Raw genomic sequence first — 15357 nt, forward strand, 5'->3', positions numbered from 1 at the left:
TCTATAAAGAGCATTTATAAGATCAGTACCAACTCCAACATAAAAGCTGCACCAAGAAATCCAAACAGAAGTGTATAATCATGACATTATAAAACACTGACTTAACTTTACAAATAGACTAGTGGCAGTACTGAAAATGTAGTTGATGTTGCTCTGTATTTTACTGTTTGGTTTTATAAAAATGTTTCAGCCTTTCCCCAGATGCAGGCAGATTCCCCTGCAGTTTCTGGAGCTGAAGATAAAGGGGTTTGCAGGTTTGTTCTTATTTTAATCTCAGCAGTGCCCAAGCTGTTTAATGTCACAAAATAATGAGACAGCTAATGTTCAGCTTAAAATAAAAGGCATTCTGAACTTTTTTCCTCTTTATAATTCAGAAACTGCTGAATCCACCAAGTCATCTTCATCTACTATCCAATCCACAGAATTTAGATGCTTGCTATTATATCTAATGATGGTAATCCAGAAAGTCCTGGGAACAGGAACTCCTCCTTTGTAGCTAAAGCAGCTAATATTTAGGCTACTGCATAAAAATTTTTTCAATCCCTCTCCAGCCTAATGAATTGCAGTCTTTTTTTTTTTTTTTTTCTGTATGTGAAGCAGCACATATTCAGCAGAAAGGATAAAAGCTAGATTATCTATCCCAACTAACTCAACAGCAAGGAGATTAAAGAACTCCTAGGAGATGAGAATTGTGGATTTAAATTCCCTGTGGCACAGGAAGAACTAAACATTGGGAACTGAGTACGGATGATGAAGACCTTTTGGCAGCTTTGTGAGAGCAGAGAAAGGGCGTGATAAAGGTAAGGGAAACTTCAGATTTTTCTAGTGCTCCTGATTAAGCGAGAAAAAGTACCTGAGAAACACCCACCCTGTGCAGTAAAGGCTTTTGTCACCATTACAATCGGAAATTGTAAAAATGAATGGGACCGGGGTAGGTGTCTCCAGTCAGCACTGCAGAGCTTCTACTGAGGTTCAGCTTGTGGCCAAGGGCACTGGCTAGAACATCAGTAGTTGCTCTGGTGACAAGATCTTAGGAGCAATTACCAGCACTAGTGCTGAAACAGAAGACTATTGCCTCAGAAAATTACCTTGAGAGAGCCTGAATCAACAGGAGAGCCACAAAGATACTTGTGGCAATGAGTCACTGATGTAGGGAAGGACAAGCTGTTAGTTTTCTAACCAGATGGGGCAGCAGAGTAGTTAAACTAAGGCTTTGAACATTCCTCTTCTGTAGGCACTTGAAAATCAAAAGAAAACCTTTCACCTTACTGCTAGACAATCTGATGTAAACATTATAATGCATCACGTACAACTTGGAAAGCAGGTGATGTACCAGCTTTGAAAGTACGTGTATTTACTGCAAGTCCCAAGTAATAAAGACAGCACCTTTGTGCAGGCATATCTGCTTGCTTTGGGGAAACTGCTCTGCCTCTGCTGGCCTTTTCCTGAAGTTTCCAACAAGTGACTAGGATTTTGTAGTATTGACTATTGGACTGAATAAATGCAGTTAATCTTATTCTGCTATCACTTTGATCAAGTGATACTAGCTCAGTCTGAGTGCAGACTACAGGCAGAAGTGTTGCTCATTTTTTTTCCCCCAACTAAGAGCTACCCCTTCCTCTTTTTGTACAAAACTCTGTCTAGGATAGAATGCAAAATTAATACTTACACTGACTAAGAGAGAAAAGTCAGCCACCAACTGACTAAGGTGAATCAAGTCCTACAAATAAAAAACAAATGTTATTTTCTAACTGTTGTTAAAAGCAAGAGCACAGACACAGCAGTAAGGGAGTTTCAACATACCTCTTCTAAAGTTTCCCAGGACTCAGCTGCATTTTCTTCGTGAGGTATTTCGGGAAGACGGGAGTAGATCTGGATTAAACTTTGGGAGCCATCCTTCACTTCAGCACTATGTAAAGTTTCTGAATGAGGAACATGATGTTTATAAACAAATGAACTGAATCAGAAAGCAGGTGATGTGCAAAGTTTCTTGCTTTTAATGCTTCTCAAGGATAAACTGATATTTAACCTAATTCAAGCCAAGTACAGCCCTGAAAATGATCTTATAGGGAAAAGTCTTACTCACAGCACTAGAAGGAAGTTATTGCCAAAGGAATGGATTTGTTTCTATCAGCACACCTTCACAATCAGTTCTGAGAATGATATTAAATTATACTCCTGAATTCAAGGTCAGGTAATTAATTTTGTATCAACCAAGCTAAGAAAACTGAGCTTGGGACAAAAACTTTATTTACATATGACACATAAAACCACTGCACTTCCAAAACTGAACAGACAGTTATTCATTTTATGATTATGCTACTGGTTTGATTTTCAGCCATTTAGGACCAAAAAAAGCTGAAGGAAAAAGCTTTCAAAGTAAAAGCATTGAAAACCAAGTAACATACTGCCCAGCGTTCAGGGCTGGATCCAGTTGGGTGACGATACTGTGAGGATGACAAACATTAGCAGCTCAGTGGTGTAAAAGATATTCTCAAGTATCTTCCTTTCTAAATCACTTGGACCGGGTACAGAAGACATTAGGACAAAATACGGTGGGAAAAATGGGGAATGAGGGACAACTAGGTGGCATGGAGGAGAGCAGATAAAATGGACACACACATACCTCCTCCTGTCAAAGAGCCCAGTCTTGAGTCACTACAGATGTAATGGACATGTGCATAATTATTGAGAAATAATTAAGTGGTAATAAAGAATAGTAACAAACAAGTTTGTCTTGTTGTTGCAAGGATTAAGGAATGGCTTGAGAGTATGAAAAGGCAGACTGGAGAACGTATGTGTGTAAACACAGTGAAAAGATTGTGTTAATTTAGACAGCTTCAATTTCTGAAGGAAGATATCTACTTTTTGTAGGACACTTATGTTTCCTTCCTTGGGAGGGTACTATCAAGAGAAAGCTTAATATGGGGAAGACTGGTTAGATATGTCTAACAATACTCAAGTGTAAATACTGCATTAAAATCTTCTTTAGAAACAATGAATGTGCCAAGGTACTATAATATTATGTAACTGTTACTACAACAGATACAAACAATGGAAAACAAATAAAAATAATCTTATTCATTATAAAAGCAGTAATAGTGCATGCTTATTCATGGAATTAATTTAAAATAAAATAAAAATTATACATTTTCTCAACATTTGTCCATTTCTCAACATTTTAATCCAAGTATCTCAAAATACATTAAGGCCCTAATCTTCCTACTCTCAGATCAATAGAAGTCTAACATCAATGAAGTTGATGAATATTCAACCATAATCACTAAGTAAGCAGAGTAGCAGAGTAACAACGAGTAAGTGATTGGGGGTTTTATTTTGGTCTTGTTTTTAATTTCTACCTTTTTCCTTTAGGAATCTAAACATGGAAGCTACTTCACCTTCTACAATCATCACCTGTTCTTCCAGAACATATTTTTCATTTATAACATCGATTAATTAATGTTATATACTCAGTTCTAAAGTATTGCTTTTCCCTTTTCAACATACTTAATCATATATCCAAATGTGTGCATTTTTGGAGAAACTGATTCTGCTACATATTCTGACATTTAACATTGGTTTTGAGTATTCCATTTCAATCCTTCACAATCCTATTTCAAAACCAAGTTTCGTCTGCCAAGAAAATTGTACTCTTCCCTAATCAGCCACATACATGCTAAATTGGATGAAATTAAAATACTCATAATTCAAAAGCAAAAAAAAAGCTCACTAAGCAAAACTGCCTCCTTCACAAATTACCTTCCCTGTTCTGGTCTATCCTTAACAATCTCTGCTGACCTATTGTAGAAAAGGACATCCTTCAAAGTACATAAATGATACTGAAGTTTTTCATGACACACATTCAAGAGAACTTAAAATTGTAAGTAGTTTTATGCTGTTATCATTTTCTAATAACTAAAAATTAGTGAGAAAAAGGTCCTCAGGAAAATTCTTTACTCACTTCAAAAAATTAAGGTAAAAAACAAGAAGGGTAAAAGAAGGTGAAGTCAGATTTGGGATGAAAGCATGAGTAAGAAATTTATATTCACTAGTTCATGTTTTATTGAGTCTAACCAATTTTAATAGAACTGAGAATGGAAGTGGCTCCACCAGTTCACTTACAGCATCTCCACAGAAATGCAATAATACAAAACACCTCTGCAGATTTTATAGAGTAGCTGCGCACCTCATTACATGCAAGATAAAAATCTAATGCTCTGGAAGATTCAATATGTTGCTTAAAAGATTTTAGTAATTTTAAGTGTGGAGTCTCACCTTTTGTTAATATTTGTTTAAAATGCAATTAAATTCCATTTCTATTGGACCTCAGCTGAGGATGATGAAGGGGGGAAGGGACTACATCGTATCACTGACATGCCTTCTAAATGGGCGATTTGAATTTGTAAACTCCTTCCTCCTCTACCAGATGGGAAGCAACATGCTACAAGAATGGGCATACTGAAGCTCCTTTGATTAAAATCAGCAGCCAAGATTTGCTTTCAGGACTGCAGCCTCCAAGCACAAAAGAATAGGCAATATATTGCATCTGTGTTAGCAATTCAACAGAGCTGCTTTCACAGGCAGGCAAACTTGAAAAAAAATGCCTGTTTAATTGTATATTTCATTTTAAATGGGGTGCTTTATTTCCATATTCTTGAGCAGACTTGTAGGAGCATGTCATTCCAGTAACATTTTTCTGTTCTTCTCATCCCAATCTTTCTGATCAATTACTTGTCTTTCTGAAGTGCTGTTATGCTCAATGTCCTCCATACTTCAAAGGTATTTCAGATTAAAAAAGCAGTCCTGTTCTTTGAAATTAAACTCTAGTTTCCATTTACCACCTATGTAACTGTTAGAAAAGCAATAAGCCAGGACAAGGCTTTTCCAATGAAATGTATTGAGGACAACTGCACCAAGTTACCAAAAAGAGAGATATTTTAAATTTAGTTCTGAACGTAACAGAGAGCTCACAAAGAACCTGAAAGTAATGACTAATATGGATGAAGGGAATCACTGAACACCAGAGTTCACTATTCTAAAACTCAAGAGTACAAGACTGAAGACAACGAGCTCCCCCCAAAAGAGATATCAACAAATTCAGCAAACTGATTAATAGAAACTATGGGGAAGTTCCTACAGGATAAAGGCCTGCAGAAGAGCTGGCAGACACTAATAAAATAGGCTATTCTGAAGATGACCGCAAATTGTCCTGATGCAGAAGAAAATGTTTCTGTCTTCAGCAAGAGCTCTTCAATGCCCTGGATATCAAGAATTCTACACACAGTTACTATGAGTACTAGCAATAATATAAGTATGGACAGTTAATATCAGAAAGACTAGGACACAAATAAACTGCAACTACCAGGGGACATAAATAGTAGCAAGAAAGTTTCTTTGAATGCTTTTGAAGTTTGAGAAAGACACAGGAAGTTTAAGTGCATTGCCAGGTGAAGAATGAAAAGGATGGACAACCCAGAGAAAGATTAAATCAGTCTTTAAACAAACAGGTAACTGTAATCAGATATTTGAGGCAATTAATTTAAATAAGAAAGGAAAAAATAGACCCTCAAGTCCTGAGGATTTGATGAAATTCACTCTACAGCATTTAAAAAACAGCCTTTGAAAGTTCAAGCATGTTCCTGAGAACTTCAGTAAGGGGGTCCCAGAGGACTGCAACAGAACAGATTCAGTTACTACCTTCCTTTTTCAGTGGGGAAGGAGAGTGCAGCAAACAGCCAGACTCTGAAACACACAAAAACATTAGGACAAACTACTAAACAATCAACTACAAGATGTTGAAGGTGCTGAAAAAGTCAGGATTCATATGTCAGAAGTCAATTAAGTCTTTTTTTATTGGCTTCATAAGAAGACAGAAATTTTTTACGATGAGGGTGATGAGGCACTGGAACAGGTTGCCCAGAGAAGTTCTGGCTGCCCCCTCCCTGGCAGTGTTCAAGGCCAGGTTGGACGGGGCTTTGAGCAACCTGGTCTAGTGGAAGGTGTCCCTGCCCATGGCAGGGGGGTGGACTATTGACATTTAAAGGTCCGTTCCAACCCAACCCATTCTGTGGTTCTATATATGATACATCTTGATGTTCATAAGGTTTTTGCATACTACTGCACATGAACTTCTCGAAAGCAAGCCCAGTTTTCAAATCTACTTTTCTCCCTGCTCAACCATTAGACTCGCTAGCTTGTTAATCACACTTTAAAGAGTTCTTTATGCAGAAACAAGGGTGATGAAATCAAATTTGATAGCAGGTTATTCTACAATGCCACTGACTGGGAATACTCTCAATTTTAAGACAGGTGGAATTTTGAAACATTTTTAAACAGTACTGCTACTGCAGCAATCAAACTAATTACTGTTACATAGAAGGATTTAATCATGATATAACCAACGCTCTCATAGATCATTAGCAGAGAACACTACCAGAGCATAGGAAGGGCTTCCCCTGAAGACAGAATGGTAGAACAAGGAATGAAAGACATTTTGTGTAAAAGGGAGGGAAAACGTGTCTGACTTGTAGCATGTTATAATGTTTTCAAAATTTTTTCCTTAAATGTATTTATACTGTTTTCTGTTTCTTTTCAGTTCCCAAGTTAAAATGCTACAGGAAGAGGTGTGCTTTATATAGAGACTTGCTCCGCTTTTCCACATATTCCAGTAGTGCTGTATTATACTGTCTGTCATGTAAAATTGTATTCTTCTTGATGGTGCAAACACTAATTCAGTGAGAATGGTCTAAGTGATTACTTGCACATGATCAAGTGATTTGAGGGAGGAGGGGGGGGAGGGAGGGGCAGAGAAGTCAAGCTACTGTGAAACATGACTGTAAGTATTCTTCTTCCTGTAAAAAACCAGTCTTCTGCTTCAAGATCCAACTCTATGGGATCTTTCTCATGGAAGGTCACAGCTATTTTAATTTCTTAAAATACTTAATTAGAGCATTCTACACTTATCAAAACTCAGTTACAGGTCATGAGCAAAGTGTGATGTAGGGAAAGAAATCCACTTCTTGATTAACAATTATTATTCAACTGAAATCTCATTTGTTTACTTCATTTATATCTGGTCAGAGAAACTGCAGACTGGATACCACAATATAGGCACACTAGATACAGAAATGAAATTCCACTACCTCCTCCTACAGTTGCAGATCTGGTTAAAGAGGCATCCTCTTGTCCAAGTTGTCTTTTAAGTTCTTCTGCAGATTCAGAATGGAGCTGCAGGAAGTCTTTTATGGCAAATGAAGCTTCCTCTTTAATGGGATTTATCATTCTCTGCAGAACTGGGATGTCCTCCTGTCGGACTCGCAAACAGAGTTTCTCCATCTCTCTCATATTGGCACGGAGTTGCTGTAACAGTTTTAAGAGTTATTTTGTAGCTTACTACGTAAGAGCACCAGATACTTACAGTGGTAATGACACAACTACCATCTTGATTATCTTTAAATAAGCATAAAAAGTGCCATTTCTAGTGTTTTAATAAACTAAGACCAAAAAAACCCTCCTCAAAAGTCCCAGGTTTCAAGCAATACCTATGTTCCAGGTCACTACTACTCTACATCCATTTTCTTTTCCAGACCGTACTGTTTGACTGCAGCTGGTTCACCTGTCAAAGATGCCCTCACAGAATCATCTAGGTTGGAAAGGACCTTGAAGATCATCCAGTCCAACCATTAACCTAACACTGACAGTTCTAGATCAGATCACCTACACCAGATCCCTCAGTGCTATGCTGACCCTACTCGTTAAACACCTCCAGGGATGGGGACTCCACCACCTCCCTGGGCAGCTCATTCCAACGTCTAACAACCCGTTCTGTGAAGAAATGCTTCCTAATATCCAGTCTAAACCTTCCCTGGTGCAACTTGAGGCCATTCCCTCTTGTACTATCACTTGTTACTTGGTTAAAGAGGCTCATCCCCAGCTCTCTGCACCCTCCTCTCAGGTAGCTGTAGAGGGCGATGAGGTCTCCCCTCAGCCTCCTCTTCTCCAGACTAAACACCCCCAGTGCCCTCAGCCGCTCCTCATAAGATTCAATTGCTGTAAAAATCCCATGCTTCCAATAGCACAGTAAATCCTCACCTTGAACCCATCCTGGGTCTCCCAGACTCTTATTTTGGTCTTTTTATAATGCTCTTGCAGAAGAGCACCATAAAAAATACAGTGCTCTGCAGAGAAGGGACTTGTCCTCACTAAGGAAGCTCAACCTAAAGATGATCCCTTCTAAGTAAATGACCCACCTCCTACACTTCCTAGGGCAGATGACACTCCTGTAGCTGACGGTGCTACCGATGAGACAGTGATTTAATCAGCTCAACCACAGCTCAACACTGTCCAGAGAGGAAGGCATCTGTACTTCCAAGTGCTTCTTACTCAGAGGTACCACTACATCATAACCAACTAAGTCAGTCGTATTTTTAATATTTGCTTGTGCTTCTGAGTTCACTCAGTTCTCTGTCTATAAAAAAAAAATATATGGGGGTGGCAGCTCCCAACACAGCAGTCCCCAAACAGTGCAGTGAGGCATCACTGGGACATATTGCTGAGTCTTTCTGGATGTGGCCTACTTTCCCTAAGGGAAACTAAGCTATCTGCCCCAGGAGAATAAGAACCAAAGATCAAGGAAGAGGTACCTGTTACCTAATTTATCCATAGTACCAAACAACCACCAAACAAGGGAAAAATAGTTTTGAAGCCATTTACATTGATAGTATGATTTTCTTGCTGTCAAATCTATACTTTATCCACTTCTCAAAGTAAAGAACTCAGATTGTTTTATTTGGAGTTTCAATTAAAGTATTTAACTAATTAATTCACTATGTAATTACTGAAGTTATTTTGGTGTCTAAGATCAATTTAGGCCTCTGCCAAAATATTTACACAAGTTGCAACAAAAATAATATCCAAATAAAGTGACTGCTTCTCAAAATTTATTTTTTTTTTTATAATAAGCAATCATGGTGATTACAGCACTTCAGGATACAATCATTTGCAAGTCTCAACTACCCCAAAACTATAATTTTCATTTTGTAAGGCAACTTCGAGGACAAAAGAGAAGGATTACCTCTTCTTTTTTTGCAATATATATATTCTTTTTTTCAGAAGAAGGATGAATATATTTGTTTGATTGGAATACCAAATATAATAAAACACAAAAATATTTCTTTAGTTACAAGAGATCTGAGAAGATATAAACTATTCACAACTAGCAAAAAGAATCCGTGTGCAGGCATCTCCTGTGAGATAAACTTCTCCGTATAGCAAAAATAGAACTGCCTAGGCTTTTAAAATCTAAAAATGCACACAGCTTTTCTTTTTCTACAAATGAAAAGAAAAAAATTATAGCTTAAATTATACCACTTACTGTTTCAGGACACAGTTTTTATCTAATTATAAAAAAATAAGACTGTAATAAAAATAATATTTATTGCATTACATTATAAGGTGATATAATAAATTATATTATCGCACTATTTACCAATTGTTTTGAATATGCCTCTCACAGCAGAACAAGAGAATGGATTAACACCAGTGAGTGGTTTAAAAAGGAAACATTTTCCTCAGTAATACAAACCAGGTACAGGTAATGCCTTAGAAAGGCCATATTGCTCACCTGGAAAAGCAGGAACTAGGTGGAACTTATTTTATTTATATAAGCTAGCAGAATTAATTTTTTAACATGTTTGAAAAAAATAGTAGAAATATAATTAGAGAAGAGAAATTAATTCAATAACAAACTGAAGTAACACTGCACAAGACATATTAGGCAACCAAAGAAAGAACTATTGATTTGTAAAAATAATTTGTCAAATTACCAAGAGTATATTCTATTGTATGCTTAAATTAAGACTACTACTAGTCAATTTAGGCTGCATTATTTAAGGCTAACCCCAGGTAAAAACATTAACAATAAAAAAAGGGAGATGCAAAAAATAACTCTAAGATATTGAGTTGAATTAGAAACATGGTACCCAACAATTTTGCTCATACATTTCTCATCTTAATCCACCTTGCTCTTCCTGTTATCTTTCTCCCACGGTCTGCCCATAAGTACTGAAAAAGGGAGAATGTCATCACTGTCATAGTCCACCACATGCCAAAATTCTTGGTTTATAAAATCTTGGAGTTTAATTTAAAAGACAAGATGGGACTATCTAGACACAAGATTTAATTATATATTTTGTGAGAATTATATGCTGGGGACCAAATGAAGTTGATCCTGCTGTTTTGTTAGAGTAAACAAAATTATTATTATTATCCTGTCTTTGACCATAACTGAGACAAAAAAAAACAACATACCAAACAAAAACATGTTGTGAAACAGTGACAACAGTGAGTTTGGGATGAGCTAATAATGGTTCCAAAGCAGTTTCTTTAAAAAAAAAAAAAAGAGGAAAATTTCCCAGTTGAAATTGAGTTAAAACATAGCTCTGCTCAGGATCTGTATCACTGCAGCTGTTGCTGGAGCAAATTACCAGTATAGCCAATGCACAAGTATAATGAAGAGAGTTACTGTGCAGTGACCAGCACAACCACCAACTTACTGCTGAAGCATTCAAAATAGAATTGAACAGAAGTTTTAAGAAATATAAACTACTCACCCTAAGGAATGGTTAAATCAGATGCTCGCTTTCATTATTACCTTGCTGATCAAAGAGAAATAATTTGTGAGAAAGATGGAGGAATCAGATGATGATATTTGCCTATTTGGAGAAATTTAATTTTAGTACTTTTTCCTTTGTGGTTTTGGAGAGAGGACTCGTGTTCCATTTACTGTCAACTAAACAGAAGATAAACGGATTCAACCTAGCAAGAAAGCTGAGCTCTGCCACAAGACACATCTGAGAGCTCGCCAGGGTATAACATCATAAATGTTATGGATATGCAAATAACTGTGACTTCTTTTCGTTATCATTTTAATGGGACAAAGTCTAATTTCTGGGTAGAGCATAAAAGTATGTCAACCCCTTTGCAACTGTTTCTGCTTTTAAAATCAAGCTTGCTTAGTGAGGAAGGGAATACAAAATTCTGTTTGCATTTACGGGAACTTCTGAGTTTTGAACTCACCACATTCAGCCCAAAAGACACTGAATATTTCTTTATAATATTTGCAATTTTTTTCTGTTAACTTCCAAACCCAAATAACAATCTTTGTTTCAAATGGCCTTCTCACAAAAACTGTAGGGAAATAACACTGGCAAAAACCTTGGGAAGTCATCCCTTCAAAGCATGATCTGCTGTCCCTATTTTATTTCTGACAGTTGTTTATCTAATCTGGTCTTAAAAGGACTTATTTTCAAAGAGCTACAACCTCCTTGATTTTATACTGCAAGAATTCATTATCCTAATTGCTATAGTCTTTTCCTCATGCTCAACAGAAATCTCTCCTGCCTCAGTTTAATCCAGATATTTCTAATCCCCTCTGTTCAAAATAGAGAAAGACAAACCCTGTCCTCTTTGCAACTATCTTTTCCATGTTCGCAGACAGACAGTACACTGTTGTCAGGCATTCTTTGGGCAAAATAATTTCTAAGTCTTTCCAAATAAATCTTGTTTTCTCAATTTCTGACCATTTTCATTGCTCTTCCTAAATACTCTCTAATCAGCCCATAGCTTCCTTTAAAGCGTGGTGACTGGCTAGACTAACTATTCTACCTCGGATCCTACTACTGCTGACCAAAGAGATCCTATGAGAGACTGCATTGACTACTCTCCCATTTATACATCCCACTACATTATTTGGCTTTTTCGTATCACTACCATGCAATTGGTTCACTTTTACTCTGTGTCCTTCTGCAGAGGACTTCTGCAGAAGTGCTGCCCCAACAGCTTCTCATCTTGAATCTTGTACAGCCAATGACTGCCCTTCTCCTCATCCAAAAACATACTGATTTTTCAGGTCTTTTCTCAACATCATTAAGAATTCTAACTCTGATCTCTCCACCAGAACCCCTTAGTCTCTCCCAGCTTTTTGCTGTTTGTATGTTTTTGCTATATAATGAAACTAACGTTAATATAGCTGTTATATAGTGCTTTCATTTCTAGGTCTCAAAGGACTTCATTGAGTAAGGTTCACTGTTCTTCTTGAACAGATGCAGAACTGAGGTAGGGACACAAAATCTGAGCCCAGTTTTCGTAAAGTGTCCACAAATTTGGAGGTAAGCCTGGGGAATCCACCAGGATGGTGGATTCACTATATTATGTGAACAAATATAATGGATTTTTTTTCAGAAAAGTAAATGAGAAGTGGCATGGTTTTCACAAGTACTGTGAAAAATCTATCAACACATCCGAAATGGAAAGAAAAAGAAATCATATATAAGGAAGTTGCACTGCTTTTCCATTCTTTTCAAAATCTTTACAAACACATTCAATAAAAAATAAAGAATAAATTCTAAATTTCTCTCAGGAAGTAAACTACAAAAGGAGACAAATGAGCCAAAGGAGAGCTTAATTTAATTTTTAATTTTTTTTTTTAAATCACTGTTACTGAAAATGATTCTACATACCTGTCCATTAAGCTCATCTTATTACTTAGCAGTTTTAAATATGTAAGAGAAGGAATTATTATAAGTATTCACTGTTTTGAATTATCTTTAAAATCACAAAGTATGTTCTCATATTCTGCTCCTCCTAAGTGGTTTATGAATGGGACCTCCTCTACAAATATGTCAGACATACGAGAAAAATGGTAAAACTCCCTATGGAATTCAGAAGTCTTAACAGCAATTTTCAGCAAACCAATGAACCTTACTCATACAAAAGAGTAAAAATTCTTTTTTTGCAGTATTTGTTTCTCAGAGCAGTAATTTTCACCACTAACAGTGACAGCTGAATTTTCAAAGTAATATAACTTGAAAAACGGATGTCATGTTTCTATAGGCTTACTGTAGGCTGCCTTAAAATAGCATCATCACTTCACACTCAAATACATAACACTCGTGAACTTCACCACCAGTATTATACCAGCAACACCCGACTCTTGTGTGCAACCAATTTCATTACAATTGAGGAAAAGTAACAGATGACAACAAAGAAGAAAATAATGGAATCTGTACTAAACTGCAGGCAATTGCACACAGAAACCTCCGGTACTATGTCATGGCAGAGAGCCTGCGCTGCACTACCACAGCATGCTGGTAAGGACACATAACACCACAAGGAAAGTAGTAAAAAAGAGCATACAGGCACCTCAGTGCTTCAGTTCTGACACAGCATGAGGCCCCTGGGCATCAAGATAAACACCACACCTGCCTGGCTCTACCTTGTACAAATGTCAAAGGGCTGAGATGGGACCAAAACCCTTGAAGAGGCAGCGGAGACTTGAGCTGTAGGATTATTTCCATTGTAACATCTGATATCTCTACCACTTATGGAAATATGTGAAGTTCTATCTAGGCCACAGCAACAGCTCCCTGAAAATCACAGTGTAAGTATCTGCTTCAGCCATGCATCCCTGGCAAAACTGATGTTCCTGGAGTGCTCTGGAACTTCACTTACTCTATCCTCACCAGCCTATACTAATCCTAACACTACCAGCTAACTGAATCATGGTAGTCTTGCCATTACCACACTCAGTCTCTGCCACCATCGTTCTCTTTTTCGTCTTCTTGATTGTATTATCATTAAATGTAACATCATATACATTTGCCAATAGTTTACACTTCAAACTATTTATGCTGAAATAGTACATGGACGACACAAGATCTGTCATGTCCAGCAAATCAATCCCTTTTTCTCCTCATCTTCTGTCTTCCACACGTTAATCACTGTCAACTCTCCCTCCATTCTGCATGTGGTTGTTTTAAATTAAGAAGTAAATAACACCTCCAAAGAAACCCATGACCTTAAACCCTCTTAAACATAAATATGATTTTCAAGAAAGTATTGCAGTAGCTGTGCAAATGTAATGTTGCCTTCACTTATTTTCTCTGGACTTTGTCCAAAGTAATGTGATAAAGGGTGTATGTTACAAATTTCTTGGTGCAGGTCAAAGAAACTCTGAGTTTAAGAATATATTTACCCTGCAGACAGCCACAGGCTGCAATAGTGAGCTGATTCCACATGACCCTTCATTGATACCATAAACAATCTCCTTCAGCAATAAACTCATCTACCCTGCTTCTTATGCTCTCCCAGTATATTTGCGTAGTATTCCAGAAAGATACTTAATTTGAAGACTGCATAATTTTAAGGATGGTTCAGTGACATGAGCCATACAACTAAGCTTTGAAAATTTACGCAAAAGAGAGCTGACTAAAAACCATCTTTTCTTTGTAAACCATTTTCAGTTGAAACGGAAATCATAAAAGTGAAAAAGAAAAAAAGTGGATTAACATTTTTCAAGCAGCTTTCCAGGTTAGATCAACACACTGGAGAGACTACATCTGTCTAGGTATGTTTTGCAGAACAGAGTCTCCTTTTGTGGGCTGAATATACACTAAAGTCAGATCATTCATCCACAGTATTTTTCCTTTTTTTGTTCAGTGCCTTATATCCTCTCTAGTAACTGCAGCATTTTTCTTCCTCTCACTATTAATATGATCAATGCAGTCCTTGGGTGTTAAAATGAAATATAGAAATTAGCTTAAATCTTGCAATAAACTAATTGTATGGTACAGTCAGTATACATGTAGGCAAAGCCTAGCAAAACTGCATATTTATTCAGGTCCTAACATTTTAAGAAGTCCACTGACTGTCCCTAAAAATGAAAATCCACAAGAGCACATTTATGAAAACTAATACACAGTATACAAGAGCTATTTTCTTGGTATTTCTGAAAGGGTGTCATCACAGCCCATACAAAGATTTCCCCAGATTCTTCACTTTCCTTTTAAGAAGTTTTTAACGTGGCATCGAGTCACCAGAAAGAAGAGACATACATTTATGCTCATCTATAGTTCTATTATAATTTTGACCATCATCAAAAGTAGAACAGAAGTAATTATTCTGGGTAAACTGAGAATTCAGAAAAATGGCTAATTATGTGCACATGGATTAAATGTAGAGTGGCTGTGCATATATTTGTCTAAAACCTGTGGCAGATGCCTTGGGTCAATATTGACTTAGGGATTCCTAATGTATTTTTACAACATCTAATTTTGAGAGCAAAGTGTGTGCTGCAGAGAACATTTGGTATCACAATAATGAATCTGATTTCTTCGCAAACAAACAGATCCCAAGTCCATTGGTAAACATTTAAACAGCTTACAGCAAACACATTCTACATGTCATATAATTTATTATCAAGTACTCCAGACTCCTAACTATTTAATTAAAACAAAGAGCTAGTCTACTCTTCTTGCATGGACTCAGATACTTATTCTGTTCTCTAGAAATCAGAATGTG

General features: G+C 36.9%; 1 protein-coding gene across 5 annotated transcripts in view; it reads right to left on the reverse strand.

Moving 5' to 3' along the window:
• The window catches only part of STX17 (syntaxin 17), a 39259-nt gene that overhangs the window by 7126 nt on the left and 16776 nt on the right, over positions 1–15357 (reverse strand). For all 5 annotated transcript variants that reach the window (XM_026841872.1, XM_026841874.1, XM_026841875.1 and 2 more), the window contains 3 exons: positions 7143–7359; positions 1804–1922; positions 1670–1720 (listed from right to left, as the gene is read on the reverse strand). In XM_026841872.1, the coding sequence (XP_026697673.1) occupies positions 1670–1720; positions 1804–1922; positions 7143–7359 (387 nt within the window). The remainder of the gene's footprint in view (positions 1–1669; positions 1721–1803; positions 1923–7142; positions 7360–15357) is intronic.

This window comes from Athene cunicularia, assembly GCF_003259725.1.
Source record: "Athene cunicularia isolate RWA chromosome 2 unlocalized genomic scaffold, athCun1 chr2_part1, whole genome shotgun sequence".
Taxonomy (NCBI): domain Eukaryota; kingdom Metazoa; phylum Chordata; class Aves; order Strigiformes; family Strigidae; genus Athene; species Athene cunicularia.